Source organism: Amphiprion ocellaris, chromosome 19 (assembly GCF_022539595.1).
Source record: "Amphiprion ocellaris isolate individual 3 ecotype Okinawa chromosome 19, ASM2253959v1, whole genome shotgun sequence".
In the NCBI taxonomy this organism is placed as follows: domain Eukaryota; kingdom Metazoa; phylum Chordata; class Actinopteri; family Pomacentridae; genus Amphiprion; species Amphiprion ocellaris.
This window is the reverse complement of record NC_072784.1, coordinates 28500-45205: the sequence shown is the minus strand read 5'-3', so window position 1 is coordinate 45205 and position 16706 is coordinate 28500. Positions and strand designations below refer to the sequence as shown.

The window sequence follows — 16706 nt, the reverse complement described above, 5'->3', positions numbered from 1 at the left end:
TTCTTTTCTCAGTTTATTTAGATTTCTTCTTTATTCCAGCACATGAAAACAAACATGAATCATCTATCATTCCATCTGTTATCGATCGTGTCTTCAGTCCCTCCAGGAATTTGCAATGTTTGCGTTTATGGTTTGAAGATCCAGACGTGTCCGATTCCAATGTCTCGTTTACCAACAAAAATTGCTGCAAAAAATAAAACGACTATTCGCACGTTATCAGTATTACCTGGGGATCTGAAAACCAGTCCTCCAGAGGGTCCAATCCGGTCCTCAAAGTGCAAAAATTACAGAGAAGACATTAACTGCAGATTGTAAATTAGTAAAACTGTAAATTTAAAATCAATTCTAGACCATGACAAGTTGTTTGGATCAGAAAGTAAAATACTAGATTGTTCATTGTTCTTTTGTGTGTCATTTTTGTAATATTTTGTCTTGGTTTTGTTGTTTTTGGTCTTTTTTGTCTGACTTGTCATTTTTTGTCATTTTTTCTTGTTTTTGTCGTTTTGTGTTTCCTTTTTGTCTCGCTTGTTTTTGTCTTTTTTGTCATTTTGTGTTTCACTTCATTCGCTGTTTTATGTGCCATTTTTGTTGTTTTGTGTTTAATTTTTCTAATATTTTGTCTTGTTTTTGTTGAGGTTTATAAATGGGTTGAAGCCTGTTAAAGAATTAGCTTCAGAATAAATAAAAAGCAACTTTTTAGCCAGTGCCACTGTCTCCTGCAATTTCATCGCAACAAATATGCTTAAAACATCACAACTTGCATCAAAATCACTGCAAATTCAGGCATTTTAGGCTCCAACAATCTGAAAAAAAGCCCATGAAATCCTGGAGGGACTGATTATTGGAGGTTTCTGATGTTTGACTTCAACTCAAGCCGAGCTAGAAGATGTTTGGGTTAAAACATCTGCGTTTATGGAGCAGCTGGTTGGTGAAATAAGGGGTTATTAAACCACCACCTGCCCCGTTCAGGCAGCGTTTAACGCCAGCGCTGCTATTATTTTTCCACGTATTGAACTGTCCCAGCGAGCCCCACTTTTAATTACTCCTAATCAATGCTGCCAGTACGTCATTACACAGCCAAAAGCTCTGCGTTCTGCACCGCTAAGTTCATAATTATGAGTACCTGGACGTTATTAAGAGGACTTTGTTCTAAAATTGCATCAAAAATAAAAAGAAATTTGACGTTAAGATGTTGTAAGAGAGGATTAATCCATGTAGAGCTCAGGAAGAACACTGATTCTGAAGTAATGCTGCTGTACTGTGAGGAATCCCTGCAACAGTCTGAACTGCAACCGCATTAACCGTCACATCGAGCGTTGTTTAAACGTTTCATCGGGTCATCTGGACTCACGCTGAACCAAAAAAGGTCGAATCGGGCCAGAGGAGCGACGGCCAGCCCTCCTAAACTAACTCTCAGTTTGAGTCGGAGTCAAAGAATACGAAGCTAAAACACACAAACAGAGGGAGAGACGACAACACAAACTGAGCTGGAGGTAGTTTAGGAGAGATCAGCGTTAAAACTCAACCTCTCTGTTCAGCATGATGAAGGAGAAGAAGGAGGAGAAGAAGGAGAAGGACAAGAAGGAGAAGCGATGATGATGACGAAGGATAAGAAGGAGACGAAGATAAAGAAAATGAAGGAGAAGATGAAGAAGAATAAGAAGAAAAAGAAGAAGGAAGAGAAGGAGAAGAAGATAAAGAAAAAGACGAAGATGATGATGGAGAAGAAGAAGGAGGAGAGGAAGAAAAATGAGAAGATTAAGAAAAAAGATGAAGAACAAGGAGATGAAGAAGTTGAAGAAAAAGATGAAGATGTCAGAGCAGAGGAGAAAAATAATAAGAAAAAGAAGAAGACGAAGAAGGAGGAGAAGAAGGAGAAGGACAAGAAGGAGAAGCGATGATGATGACGAAGGATAAGAAGGAGACGAAGATAAAGAAAATGAAGGAGAAGATGAAGAAGAATAAGAAGAAAAAGAAGAAGGAAGAGAAGGAGAAGAAGATAAAGAAAAAGACGAAGATGAAGATGATGAACAAGAAGAAGAAGATGACGACATCAGAGCAGAGAAGAAGAAGAAGATTGTTGTTTAAATGTTTCATCAGGTCATCTGGAGTCACGCTGAGGACTGACAGTCAGCCCTCCTGAACTAACAACCAGCTCAGTTTGAGTCGCAGTCAGAGAATCTTCAGCTAAAACAAACAGAGTGAGAGACGCTTTAGTGCTGCTGAGTTACTGTAATAAACACAAAGAAACTGTTAAATCCTCTATGTGGTCTGATTAAAGGTTCAAGGACTAGAGCTATAAAAACAAGCTGCATGCAGAAAGTTCAGGTTCTACTACGGTTCTCCTACATCAGAAGATCTGCAGAGCTTCAAGGTGTGTCTTCTCGCTGTAAACGTCAGAATTAAAGTTCTCTTGTTTAAATTCTCTGCCAGAAAACTACTACAGGAGGAGGAACTGGGAGAACTGGGAGCACTGGGGAGAGGGACAGAGGCCATTTTCAAACGGCGGTGAGAGGCGACGGGGCAAAGTCTGGGTTCAGGAAGGAGAAACCCTGGAAGTCCTCCTGGTTGATGGCGGCAAGAATCTCCGGGTCGGAGGGAGTCAACGCCGACGAAGTTCCTGTGAAGAACTTGTCAAAGTTCTCACCTTTCCTCCCGCCCTGAAGGAGGAGAAGAAGGAGGAGAAAAAGAAGAAGAACAAGAACAAGGAGAAGAACAAGAACAAGGAGAAGGAGAAGGAGAAGAGAAAGAATAAGAAGGAGAAGAAGAAGGAAGAGGAGAATGAGAAGAATGAGGTGCAAAAGAAGAACAAGGAGAAGAATGAGAAGATGGGTAAGAGGAAGAAAAAGAAGGAGAAAAAGAAGAAGGAGGGAGAAAAAGAAGGAGGAGAAGAAGAAAACACAACAGATTAAAATTAGAACACATATTTACAGTAAACTTTTCTTTCTCAACATACAGCAGCTATAAAAGTATTCACCTCCTTGGACGTTTACCTTTTTATTGCATCTCGAACCTGAATCATAATCAATTTATTTTGGTTTTCTGGACAAGAAGTTCCAATAAAAAGACTCCTTTTTTTCAATGAAGTACTGTTAATTCATTAAAAATATAAAATGTCAAATAAATGATTGTGTAAGTATTGACACTGTGGAGCTTTAAGTTCATCAGACACTATGATTGGTGGACACACCATCCCCACTGTGAAGCACGGCGGTGGCAGCATCATGATGTGAAGCACGGTGGTGGCAGCATCACGATGTGAAGCACGGTGGTGGCAGCATCACGATGTGAAGCACGGTGGTGGCAGCATCATGATGTGAAGTACGGTGGTGGCAGCATCATGATGTGAAGCATGGTGGTGGCAGCATCACGATGTGAAGCATGGTGGTGGCAGCATCACGATGTGAAGCACGGTGGTGGCAGCATCATGATGTGAAGCACGGTGGTGGCAGCATCATGATGTGAAGCACGGTGGTGGCAGCATCACGATGTGAAGCACGGTGGTGGCAGCATCATGATGTGAAGCACGGTGGTGGCAGCATCACGATGTGAAGCATGGTGGTGGCAGCATCACGATGTGAAGCACGGTGGTGGCAGCATCATGATGTGAAGCATGGTGGTGGCAGCATCACGATGTGAAGCATGGTGGTGGCAGCATCACGATGTGAAGCACGGTGGTGGCAGCATCACGATGTGAAGCACGGTGGTGGCAGCATCACGATGTGAAGCACGGTGGTGGCAGCATCACGATGTGAAGCACGGTGGTGGCAGCATCACGATGTGAAGCACGGTGGTGGCAGCATCACGATGTGAAGCACGGTGGTGGCAGCATCACGATGTGAAGCACGGTGGTGGCAGCATCACGATGTGAAGCATGGAGGTGGCAGCATCATGATGTGAAGCATGGTGGTTAATACTAGCTTGGAACTCCTTCAGAGGAGTCATAGGAGTCTTGGTGGCCTCCCTCTCTACTCTCATTCTCCTTCAGAGGAGTCATAGGAGTCTTGGTGGCCTCCCTCTGTAGTCTCTTTCTCCTTCAGAGGAGTCATAGGAGTCTTGGTGGCCTCCCTCTCTAGTCTCATTCTCCTTCAGAGGAGTCATAGGAGTCTTGGTGGCCTCCCTCTCTAGTCTCTCAGGTCTTGAGGACGTCCTGCTCTAGTCAGATTTATTCATGTTCCATCTTCCTTCCATTTCTTAATGATGGATTTAACTGGACTCCAGGAGATCTTCAGGAACTTTAAATGTTCTTGTATCGTCCTGACTGATGCTGTTCAACAACCTTTCCTCAGAGTTTCTTGGGAGTTCTTTAGTCTTCATGGTGTAGTTCTATCCAGGAGGACTGATCCACCAGGGACTGGACTTTCAGATCCACTAGTCTTTGTACTACAATCACTGACTCCATTTGACTAATAGTGTTATTTTATGTTTCATATTTTCAATAACTAACATTACTTTGTGTGAATCTGTCGAACCCTGGGTCGCTGCTCGTGTGGCTGACCGGTTGGCTAGTAGAGCAGTTTTTATAGTGTTTTTATAGTGTCCTGTTATTCGCGTCTTTGTCTTTTTTGTTAAAATATTACACCACTGTTGCACTGCCTGCTCTACATGCCTTTTTAATTGCCCCCTGGGGACAAATAAAGTTTTCTGAATCTGAATCTCGGTAAATTCTTGTCCATAAAGTCCAAAATAAACTGACCATGATTCAGTTCTGAGAAGCAATAAAAGAAGGAAACTTCCAGGAGAGGTGAATATTTTCTCTAGTTGCTGTTCGAGCTGTCAGACTTCAGACAGAATCCTCCCCCAGATCTCTTTATCTCCAAACAGCTGCTGCAGGAAGACTGTGAATCTCATTATTCTAATGCTCCTGGCCTCCGACCCTGACGGGCTAATGATGGGGGACATTAGCATACGGAGGTCAGAGGTTCTGTCTGGTAGCGCTGGATGGTCGGATCTGGAGGAGGAAGGAAGGAAGGCAACATGCTGGGAGACGAAGGATGGAAGAGGGGAAGGAAATGATGGATTCAGTTCCCTAAAAGAGTCCTCGGAGAGACGGAGGAGGACAGATAGATAGATAGATAGATAGATAGATAGATAGATAGATAGATAGATAGATAGATAGATAGATAGATAGATAGATAGATAGATAGATAGATAGATAGATAGATAGATAGATAGATAGATAGATAGATAGATAGATAGATAGATAGATAGATGACGGTTCTTCAGACTAACAGTTCTGGGTTTGAAGGGTGGAGGGATGGATGGATGGATGGATGGAGGTTGGATGCTGGTTGGATGAAGGCTGGATGATGGTTCTTCAGACTAACAGTTCTGGGTTTGAAGGGTGGATGGATGGATGGATGCTGGTTGGATGAAGGTTGCATGATGGTTCTTCAGACTAACAGTTCTGGGTTTGAAGGGTGGATGGATGGATGGATGCTGGTTGGATGAAGGTTGCATGATGGTTCTTCAGACTAACAGTTCTGGGTTTGAAGGGTGGATGGATGGATGGATGCTGGTTGGATGAAGGTTGCATGATGGTTCTTCAGACTAACAGTTCTGGGTTTGAAGGGTGGAGGGATCTCCAGTCTCTCCAGTCGGTCCCAGTCGATCCAGCGGAAGAAAGGATGCTCTCTGATCTCTCTCTCCGCCTCCTCTCCTCCACCCAGACGCTTGGCAGGATGTTTGGTCAGCAGCTGGGGCAGGACGGGGTAAAAAGAGGGGTAGTAAGAGAGGCAGGAAGGGGTAAAAAGAGGGGTGAGAAGAGGGGAAGAAAGAGGAGGAAGGAGACAGAGGAGGGGTAAAAATGAGGAAGAAGAGAAAGAAGAAGAGGGGGGTTGTTGTGCTGTTAAAATGCGTCCGTGTGGAAACAACAGCTGCAGAAACATGGTTCCATATAACAGTTCTTCCAGATAAACAGAAGTTCAAGTCTGTCCTTAAATGCTGAACTTTTCCTTTAAGAAGTCAGTAAATGTGCACGGTTATTACGACTAAAATACTTTTTCTTTAATCTTAACTGTGTGTGAAAGTTCAAACAGGAAGTAGAAATAAACTCACTCCTTTGCAGATAGCGACGGCTTCACGAGTCAGACTTTTAGGATACGAGACGCTTTGCTCCATGATGGACTGAAACAGCTCCTCCTCATCGATGCCGTCAAACGGAGGCTTTAAGAGGAAACACAGACGAGGTATTAATGAAACTAAGATGGACGGCAGATATAATTAAAGTTCTTTAGGAGCAGGTGTGTTGTTGACTGAAATGACTTGAAACTTGTCTAAAATGCTTTAAAATGTGTTCAGTATGAAAATTGTCCAAAAGGACTAAAATTGCTCAAAATTACCCAAAACTTGTCTAAAATGAGTTTAAAATGCTTTGAAAACTGTCTAAAATGACTCAAAATTGCACAAAATGACCGAAAGCTTGCCTTAAAATGACAAAATGACTTAAAACTGTCTAAAATGCTTTGAAAGATGTTCAGTATGAGTCAAAAAGGACTCAAAATGACATGAAATGACCCAAAATGACCGAAAACCTGACCAAAATGAGTTTGAAACTGTTAAAAATTCTTTGAAACTTGTCCAAAATGACTAAAAGTTGTCCAAAATGACATAAAAATTGTCTAAAATGACTTAAAATGGTCTAAAATGCTTTGAAACATGTTCAGTATGAGTCAAAAAAGGACTCAAAATTCCACAAAATGACCCAAAACTCATCTAAAATGACTTAAAACTGTCTAAAATGCTTTGAAACATATTCAGTATGACTCCAAATGACCCAAAATGACCTAAAACCTGACCAAGAATGAGTTTGAAACTGTTAAAAACTCTTTGAAACTTGTCCAAAATGACTAAAAATTGTCAGAAAGGACTCCAAATTGCCAAAAAATTACCCAAAACTCATCCAAAATTTGTTTAAAATGGTCTAAAATTCTTTGAAAGTTGTCTAAAACTACTAAAAATTGAACAAAATGACCAAATACCAGTCTAAAATGAAGTTGAAACTGTTAAAAATTCTTTGAAACATGTTCAGTATGCTTAAAAAAATTGTCGAAAATGACAACTGCTGAAATTAACTTAAAATTGCCCAAAATTAGTTAAAATCTGCCCTAAGGGACTCAAAATTACCCAAAATGACCTGAAACATGTCTAAAATGAGTTAAACCTGCGAAAAATGCTTTGAAACTTGTCCAAAATGACTCAAAAACTGTTGAAAAGGACTTAAAATTGTCCAAGATTAATTAAGATCTACCCTAAAGGACTTCAACTTAACCAAAATGACCTGAAACCTGTCCAAAATGACTTTGAAACTGTTAAAACTTCTTTGAAACTTGTCCAACATGACTAAAAATTGTCAGAGAGGACTCATGATTGCCCAAAATTACCCAAAACTTGTCCAAAATTAGTTTAAAATGGCCAAAAATGCTTTGAAAGTTGTCTAAAATGACTCAAAATTAGTTAAAATCTGACCTAAGGGACTCAAAATTACCCAAAATGACCTAAAACCTGTCCAAAATGAGTTAAAAACTGTTGAAAAAGAACTTAAAATTGTCCAAGATTAGTTAAGATCTGCCCAAAAGGACTCCAAATGACCCAAAACGACCTGGAACCTGTATAAAATGAGTTCAAGCTGCTAGAAATACTAATACTACAACAGGTGTGTTGTTGGTGTTACCTGTCCGGCCAGCATCTCGTACAGCAGCACTCCGTACGACCACCAGTCCACGGCTTTGTTATAGGGCTGGTAGGCCACGATCTGGACCATAAAGGAGAGTTAAATGAGCTGAGAAACAGCCGACACATGACTCTGTGACGCTTTGTGTTTGTTTGTTTGTTGCTCTGTGGTTTGTGTGTGGAACAACTCTGGGCCCTCCAGGGAAATACATGGCAGCTCTTCCAAGAATGCCGACGCAGCAGAATCAATGGGTGTTTACATAAGAGAGTCGATACCCGGAGGTTTAAAGTATCAGCGGCTCTATGCTATCAAAGAACCACTCTGCTGCAGCCGCGAGTCCCAGCAAAGATCCTGCAGCTTCCTCAGAACGCAGATTCAATCCGTCATCTTTGGACATCAAAACCGCCTTTTCATTGACATCATTTACATCCTATTTAAGCTCCTCAGTTAGTTTTCAGGGGAGTTAAACGATGTAGTGAAGTGATGGCCACATAAAACAACATTTCAACATGTTCAAAAATTGCCCAAAATGACCTAAAATTGTCCAAAATGACCCAAAACTTGTCCAAAATTAGTTTAAAATCGTCTAAAATGCTTTGAGAGTTGTCTAAAATGACTCAAAATTGCACTAAATGACCTAAAAATTCTCTAAAATGACCTAAAACTGTCTAAAATGCTTTGAAACATATTCAGTATGACTCAGAAAGGACTAAAAATGACCCAAAGTGACCTAAAACCTGAACAAATGCGTTTGAAACTATAAAAATGGCTTTGAAACTTGTCCAAAATGACCCCAAACTTGTCCAAAATTAGTTTAAAATTGTCTAAAATGGTTTGAAAGTCATCTAAAATGACTCAAAATTCCACAAAATGACCTAAAACTTGTCTAAAAATGACAAAATGAGTCAGAATTTGTCAGAAAGGACTCGAAATTGCCCAAAATGACTTGAAACATGTCTAAAATGACTTAAATCTGTCTAGAACGCTTTAAAACATGTTCCGTATGAGTCATAATTGCCCAAAATAACACAAAACTTGTCCAAAATTAGTATAAAATGGTCTCAAATGCCTTGAAAGTTGTGTAAAATGACTCCAAATTCCACAAAATGATTAAAACTTGTCTAAAATGACTTAAAACCGTCTAAAATGCTTTGAAACATATCCAAAATGACTTAAAATTGTCTAAAATGACTTAAAACCGTCTAAAATGCTTTGAAACATATCCAAAATGACTTAAAATTGTCTAAAATGACTCAAAAACTGTTGAAATTTACTTAAAATTGCCCAAAATTGTCCAAAATGAGTCTAAAATGGTCTAAAATGCTTTGAAAATTGTCCAAAATGACTCAAAAACGGCTGCAATTGACTTTAAATCGCCCAAAATTAGTTAAAATCTGCCCAAAGGGACTCAAAATTATCCTAAACTTAGATTAAAATAGTCTAAAATGCTTTGAAACATGTCCGAAATGAAATTTTATTTTCTTACTCATATTTTATTCAGTTTATCTGGTTTTATGTTCATTTTCTCATCTCTTGTTTGAATCTATCTATCTATCTGTCTGTCTGTCTTTTTTTGGTGATATTATCATACTCTTATAGTTTCTCTTCATTTGTCTTGGATGTGTCCTGTCTCTAATCATTCACGTGTAAACCGTTCAGTAACCTGCACAAAAGACGTGCAAATAAAATCTGCAAAAACTACTTTAATAGCTGCATTTTAAAGCTTGCAGCTCTGCAACAGGCTTTGACGATTTTGTGTGAAAATTTTGAAGTAAATATCAAATAATCTGCAATCAATAAAAGTTTGAAAAAGACACGCAGGCTGCAAACTGAACTCTGTCTAAATGTGAGTTTCAGTCGTGAGCTGCAGAAGAGAAAAAACTGCGAGTTACAAGGTCTGTGAAGGACAACAGTTGTTCCAAAGCAACAACCTCACAGCTCAGACTCACACTGCTGCTAATTAAATCACATGAAGTTAATTATTCAAAAATGCTGACAAGGTCATAGAGGACGGAGGAACTGCAGCTGCAAAACAGGTCGAACAGAAGAAAAGAGGTGGAACGGTAGAAAATGGTGGAAAACGGTGGAAATGAGGGTAGTCTGTGGAGGCCTGGAGCTCCTCGTACCTCCGGGGCGATGTAATCAGGCGTACCGCAGAAGGTCCGGGTGGTGTCGCCCTCAAACATGCCCTCCCTGCACATCCCAAAGTCTGCGATCTTTATGTGGCCCTCGCTGTCGAGCAGGACGTTATCCAGCTTCAGGTCCCTGACAGGAGGAGGAGGAGGGGGATCACACGGGATGAATCATCTCCACAGATAAACGTCTTCACAACAGAAGAGAAACCTACCTGTAGATGATGCCTTTGCTGTGGAGGAAGAAGAGGCCGACTGCAATCTCTGCTGCATAAAACCTGCAGGAGAAGAAGAAGGAGGACGGAGGTTCTCAGAGAATTCAGGCCGATGAAAGGTAGGAAATGAAGATGGAAATGAGCAGCAGGACAGGTTTCAGTTTCAGATGACTGATCAAAGATTATTGATTAGACAAACAGCAGGGGGGATGGAGGGAAAACGGAGATGAAAGATGAGATTAGTGGGAGGAGAAAGTCTCCAGAAGGAAATGAGGACTTTTTATGAGTCGCTGTGATGATGAACAAAGGAAGAAAGGCTGAGATTAAAGGACGGAGCCTCTCTGAACTTTAAACCAAACAATCAGGTCTCCTGTGCCGACCAAAAACCTGCTGAAAATGACTCAAAAACTGGAGAGAAAAGCTCAAAACTGCCCAACTTGTCTAAAATGAGACATAAACTGTCCAAAAGGACTCTGAATTACCAATAATGACTTGAAATGTGTCCAAAAATGGACACCAAATTGTCCAAAGTGACAAAGCAATCCAGAATGAGTTGAAAACAGTTTAAAATGTTTTAGAATTGTCCAAAACGAATCAGAAATTGTCAAAAAGGACTTAAAATTGCCCAAAATGAGTTGAAACTTCCCAAATTGAACACAAAACCTGTGGAAATAAGGCTTTGAAACTAGTTAATGACTCAAAGATTGCACAGAATTACCTAAAACCTGTTTAAATGTCTAAAATGTGTGAAAACGTTTGAAAATGAGCTAAAAACTGTCCAGACAGACTCAAAATTCCCACAAAATGACTTGAAATGCATCCAAAATGATGTGAAAACTGTACTAAAGAAGTCCACACTGGTTAAAAGCTTGAACATTTGTCTAAAATGAGACATAAATTGTCCAAAACGATTCTGAATTACCCAAAATGAATTGAAATGACTTAAAACTGAAATTCTTTGAAACTTGTCTAATATAACTCAAAATTTTTCCAAATTTACCTGAAACTTGTTAAAAATTAGCTAAAAACTGTCTAAAATGCTTTGAAACGCTTTGAAACATCTATAAAAGCTAAAAACTGTCCAGAAGGATTCAAAGTAGTCTTAAAATGACTTGAAACGTGTCCAAAAATGGACACCAAACTGCCCAAATTGACTTAGAAGCAGTTTGAAAACATTAAAATGTTTTAAAATTGCCCAAAATGACTTGAAATTTGCCTAAAATAAGTTAAAAGCTGCCCAGAAACATGTCCTAAATGACTCAAAAGGACTCAGAATGACCAAAAATGACTTTAAATTAGTGCAAAATCTGTTCAAATCTGTCCAAAAGTTCTAAAAATTGACCTCAAACCTGTTAAAAAAAAAAAAAAAAAAAAAAAAACAGTGAAAAACAATTTAAAATGCTTTGAAACTACTAAAACTAAAATCAATGTTTTCAACTCATTCTGGATCGCTTTTAACTCAATTTGGAAAATTTGGTGTCCATTTTTGGATACATTTCAAGTCATTATGGGTAATTCAGAGTCCTTTTGGACAGTTTATGTCTCATTTTAGACAAGATTTCAAGCTTTTGGGGGCAATATTGAGTTCTTCTGTACAATTTTTGCATTATATTGAACACATTTCAAGCAATCTTGTGGCAACTTTAAGTCCTTCTGGACAGTTTTTAACTAATTTTTTAACAAGTTTCAGGTAATTTTGGACAAATTTTAGTCATATTAGACAAGTTTCAAAGAATTTCAGACAGTTTTAAGTCATTTTAAGTCATTTTGGGCATTTTTAAATGAAGTCATCAACTAGTTTCAAAGTCTTTTAAATGGCTTTAAGTCATTTTCCACAGGTTTTATGTTTGATATGAGCTTGAAATATGCCCAAAGTGATGGAAAATTGCCCAGAAGGATTCAGAATTGGCCTCAATGACTTGAAACGTGTCCAAAACCTGTTAAAATCTGCTCAGAAGTACTAAAAAATGTCCAAACTGGCTTCAAACCTATAAAAAACAACACAAAAAACATTTGAAAAGCTTTGAAACCACAAAATTACTTGAAATGTGTCCAAAGTTATGCAAAAAAAAAATGATGAAATGCTTTGAAATGTGTGCTGAAACTGTCTAGAAGACTCAGAGATGAGATTCGTGGGAGGATGATGTGTTTTTCTTGACATTTTATCTGCATGATGAAGAAGAAAAGCGGTAAAGTGAAGGACGTACGCTGCGTGAGCCTCTTTAAACTTCCCGACGATCTGAATGTGGAACATCAGGTCTCCTCCGTTGACGTATTCCATCACGTAGTACAGCCGGTCCTGCAGAAACACATCAACAATCAGCTCCTGTCCAAATTAAAAAGCAAACTGCTCAACCTCCGTCAGGACCGAGGACCTCGTTAAAGAAAGCAAAGCTAATTATTTCATTTATTCACCCAACCTGGACGGAAACGGTTCCTGGGAGGACGGAGCAGCCAACATGTCAGGCGGCTTTATGGACAATTTACTGAAAGTTATGAGCTTCATTTGGGACCTCGTGGACTTTTTACACATTCAGACCTGTGGAGTTCAGCAGCAGACTGTCTAAAATTAAACTTAAACCTGATCAAAATTACTCAAAAATCATCCTAACGAACATAAATTTGCCCAAAATGACTTGAAACTGCAGCAGACTGTCTAAAATTAACCTAAAACCTGTCCAAAATGAGTGAAAAGTGTTTAAAATGCTTTGAAATCTGTCCAAAATTAACTTAAAATCTGTCCAAAATGAATGAAAACTATTAAAAAACATTGGAATTTACCAAAATTAACCTAAATCTGTCTAAAATGAGTGAAAACTGTTAAAAATACTTAGAAAACTTTTTCAAAATTACATGAAACTTGTCAAAAATGACACAGAAATCATCCTAACAAACTTAAATTTGCCCAAAATGACTTGAAGCTTGCCTAGAATGAGTTTAAAGCTGTTTTAAAGTGGTTTGAAACTCGTCCTAAAATGTCAGCTGAATGCAGATTTTATGGGGTTCATCCCTGACCTCGGTCTGGAAGGCGCAGTACAGCGACGTGAGGAAATGAGGACGGGAGGCCAGAGCCAGAACCCTCCTCTCCACCAGAGCGCTCTCCGTGTCCTCGTCCTGGAAAAGGACGTCTTTCTTCAGGACTTTGACGGCAAACAGACGCTCGCTGCCTCGTTCCTCCGCCAGCAGCACCTGAACAGAAAACACAAAACCTGTGTATTTATAGAGGAAGAGCTTCAAATTCCACATTCTCTCTGCAGAAATCTCCACCAGAAGCATCAAACCAGCAGCTCATGAACGCATCTCTCAGTCAGAATGTTCTCCAGCGCTGTTTTTAGGTCACTGTGGTATGAGTGACAAGGAAACTAGGTCCAAACCTTGCTCAAAATGGGTTAAAAACATGTCCAAGTGATGCAAAAATTGTCCAAAATGACTCAAATATTGTCCAAAATAACTTACATTATCTCAAAATGAGTGAAAATGTCTCCAAAATGAACCAAAAATTTCACAGACTCAAACTTGTCTAACATTACTTGAAAATTGTCAAAAATGACTTAAATCTGTATAAAATTTGTTAAAAACTGTCTAATATTAGCTAACAATTGTCCAAAAATTGTTGAAAATTATTTGCAAATTGTCCAAAATGACTCAAAAATTGTCCAAAAAGACCTTTAATTTGCCCAAAATGACTTGAAATGTGTCCAAAGTGATGCACGAATTGTACAACAGGACTTTAACTTGCCCAAAAAAAACTTTAAACCTGTTCAAAATGCTTTGAAAATTGTTCAAAATCACACAGAAATTGTCCAAAAGAACTTAAATCTGCCCCAAATGTCTCCGATGAGCTAAAAGCTGCTCAAAATGGCTTTGAAACTTGTCCAAAATTACTCAAAAATTGTAGAAAAGGACTCCAAATCACCCAAACACACCTAAAACCTGCTCAAAATGGGTTAAAAACATGTCAGAATGATGAAAAAAACTTTCCAAAATGACTCAAAATGATCTAAAAGGGCTTAAACAATCCCAGGTCTTAGGTCAGTTTGGGTGATTTGAAGTCCTTTTCTACCATTTTTGAGTCAATTTTTTGCAATTTTCAGGTGATTTTGGAGACATTTTCAGTCATTTTGGGATAATTTAAGCCATTCTGGATAATATTTGAGCCATTTTGGACAATTTTCAAAGCATTTTGAACAGGTTTAGTTATTTTTGGGCAAATTTGAGTCCTTTTGGACAACTGTTAACTAATTTTGGACAGATTGGAACAAATTTCGAACGGATTTAAGTAATTTTGGACAATTTTCAAATAATATTAGACAAGTTTGATTCCTTTTGTGCAATTTTCGGGTCATTCGGGGATAATTTAAGCCCTTTTAGATAATATTTGAGTCATTTTGGACAATTTCTGTGTCATTTTGGACCATTTTCAAAGCATTTTGAACAGGTTTAGTTATTTTGGGGCAGGTTTGAGTCCTTTGGTACAATTTGTGCTTCACTGGACATATTTCAAGTCATTTTGAGCAAATTAAAAGTTTTTTTGGACAATTTTTGATTCATTTTGGACAATTGTTAGCTAATTTTGGACAGTTTGGAACAAAGGGGCAGTGGTGGTGCAACAGTTAAGTCTCTGGACTACTGATCAGAAGGTCAGAGGTTCAAGCCCCGATGTGGCCACTGTTGGGCCCTTGAGCAAGACCCTTAACCCTTCCTGCTCCAGGGGGCGCTGTACTGCAGCTGACCCGTTGATCTGACTCCCCCATTTGGGAGATATGCGAAAATCTGAATTTCCCCTCTTGGGATTAATAAGGGATAACAAAAAAAAAATAAATTTTATAAAAATGTAAGTCATTTTGGAAAATTTTCAAGTAATATTAGACAAGTTTGAGTCATTTTTTGTAATTTTCTGGTGATTTTGGAAAAATTTTAAGTCATTCTGGGATAATTCAAGTCTTTTTGGATAATATCTGAATCATTTTGGACAATTGTTATTTTTGGGCAAGTTTGAATCCTTTTGTACAATTTGCGCTTCACTTTGGATGCATTTCAAGTAATTTTGGGCAAATTAAAAGTCGTTTTGGACAATTTTTGAGTGATTCTGGACAAGATGCAAATAATTTTCAACAAATTTGAGTCCTTTTGGACAATTGTTAGCTAATCTTGGACAGTTTGTAACTAATTCTATACAGATTTAAGTCATTCGGGAAACATTTCAAGTAATATTCGACAAATTTTAGTCATTTTGTGTAATTTTCGGGTCATTTTGGCCATTTTTTACTTGAAAATTGTCCAAAATTACTTAAATCTGTATAAAATTAGCTAACAATCGTCTAAAAATTGTCGAAAATTATTTGCAACTTGTCCAAAATCACTCCAAAACTGTCCAAAATTACTTTTAATTTGTAAAAATGACACAGAAATTGTTCAAAATGACTCAAACATTATCCAAAAGGACTTAAATGATCCCCAAAAGGACTCAAACTTGTCTAACTTTACTTGACGCTTGTCCAAAATGAGTTCAAACTTGACCAAGGACACTTTGGTAGATTTGTGTATCTGTGATAAAGCATCAGTGTTCCTCGTGGTTTCCAGCTAAAACATCTATTCCTCTCATCCATCAGTCTTCCTGATTCCTCCTCTGAAGCCCCGGGGTTCGTCTCTCCTTCTCCGGTCGTCTTACGTAAGTCGAGTCTATTTCTCCTCCCGTCCTCTGAAGACTCTCCTCTGACGGTTATGAAACAGCGTGGGGGGATTTCAGAGGAAGAAGGACTCGCAGCTCGCTTCATTATGCCTCATCTACTGGGGAATTAAAGAGAAACTGGAGAGCAGAGGCTCCCTGGAAACCGACGCCGGGAGGACGGACGCCTGTGTGGTAGATAGGAAGCCCAGATCACGACTGCTGAGTCAGAAACTGTACAGAAAGACCCACAAACTGTACAGAAAGACCCAGAAACTATACAAAGAGATCCTGAAACTGTACAGAAAGATTCATAATTACCCCAAAATGACCCAAAACCTGTTCAAAATATCACGTAGGAAGCCAAGCTCATAATGGCTGACTCAGAAACTATCCAGAAAGACCCAGAAACTGTAAAAAAAAAACAAAAAAAAAAAAAACAAGACAAACTGTCTAAATAGTACATAGGAAGCCAAGCTCACGACTGCTGACTCAAAAACCGTCCAAAAAGACCCAGAAACTGTCCAAAAACATCAGCTGCTGATAAACTGATCAGCTGACTCTCGGCTGTTCTCTGTGGTGTTTGGTTTGACTAACAGCTGCTGATCAGCTGACTCTGCTGTTGATCAGCTGACTAACAGCTACTGATCAGCTGACTAACAGCTACTGATCAGCTGACTAACAGCTACTGATCACCTGACTCTCTGCCATTGATCAGCTGACTCTGCTACTGATCAGCTGACTCTCGGCTGTTCTCTGTGGTGTTTGGTTTGACTAACAGTTGTTGATCAGCTGACTCTCAGTTGTTGATCAGCTGACTAACAGCTACTGATCAGCTGACTCTGCTGTTGATCAGCTGACTGCTGTTGATCAGCTGACTCTCAGTTGTTGATCAGCTGACTCTCAGTTGTTGATCAGCTGACTCTCGGCTGTTGATCAGCTGACTAACAGCTACTGATCACCTGACTCTCTGCCATTGATCAGCTGACTCTCTGCTACTGATCAGCTGACTCTCAGTT

General features: G+C 39.1%; 1 protein-coding gene across 2 annotated transcripts in view; it reads right to left on the bottom strand.

Annotated features, from left to right (window-relative positions):
- The window catches only part of LOC111569071 (protein kinase C, gamma), a 36583-nt gene continuing 19877 nt past the window's right edge, over positions 1 to 16706 (bottom strand). For both annotated transcript variants that reach the window (XM_055004929.1, XM_055004930.1), the window contains 8 exons: positions 13035 to 13208; positions 12227 to 12318; positions 10020 to 10082; positions 9799 to 9937; positions 7673 to 7753; positions 6058 to 6165; positions 5556 to 5696; positions 1 to 2660 (listed from right to left, as the gene is read on the bottom strand). In XM_055004929.1, coding sequence (XP_054860904.1) covers positions 2499 to 2660; positions 5556 to 5696; positions 6058 to 6165; positions 7673 to 7753; positions 9799 to 9937; positions 10020 to 10082; positions 12227 to 12318; positions 13035 to 13208 — 960 coding nt within the window. In that variant the 3' untranslated portion in view covers positions 1 to 2498. The remainder of the gene's footprint in view (positions 2661 to 5555; positions 5697 to 6057; positions 6166 to 7672; positions 7754 to 9798; positions 9938 to 10019; positions 10083 to 12226; positions 12319 to 13034; positions 13209 to 16706) is intronic.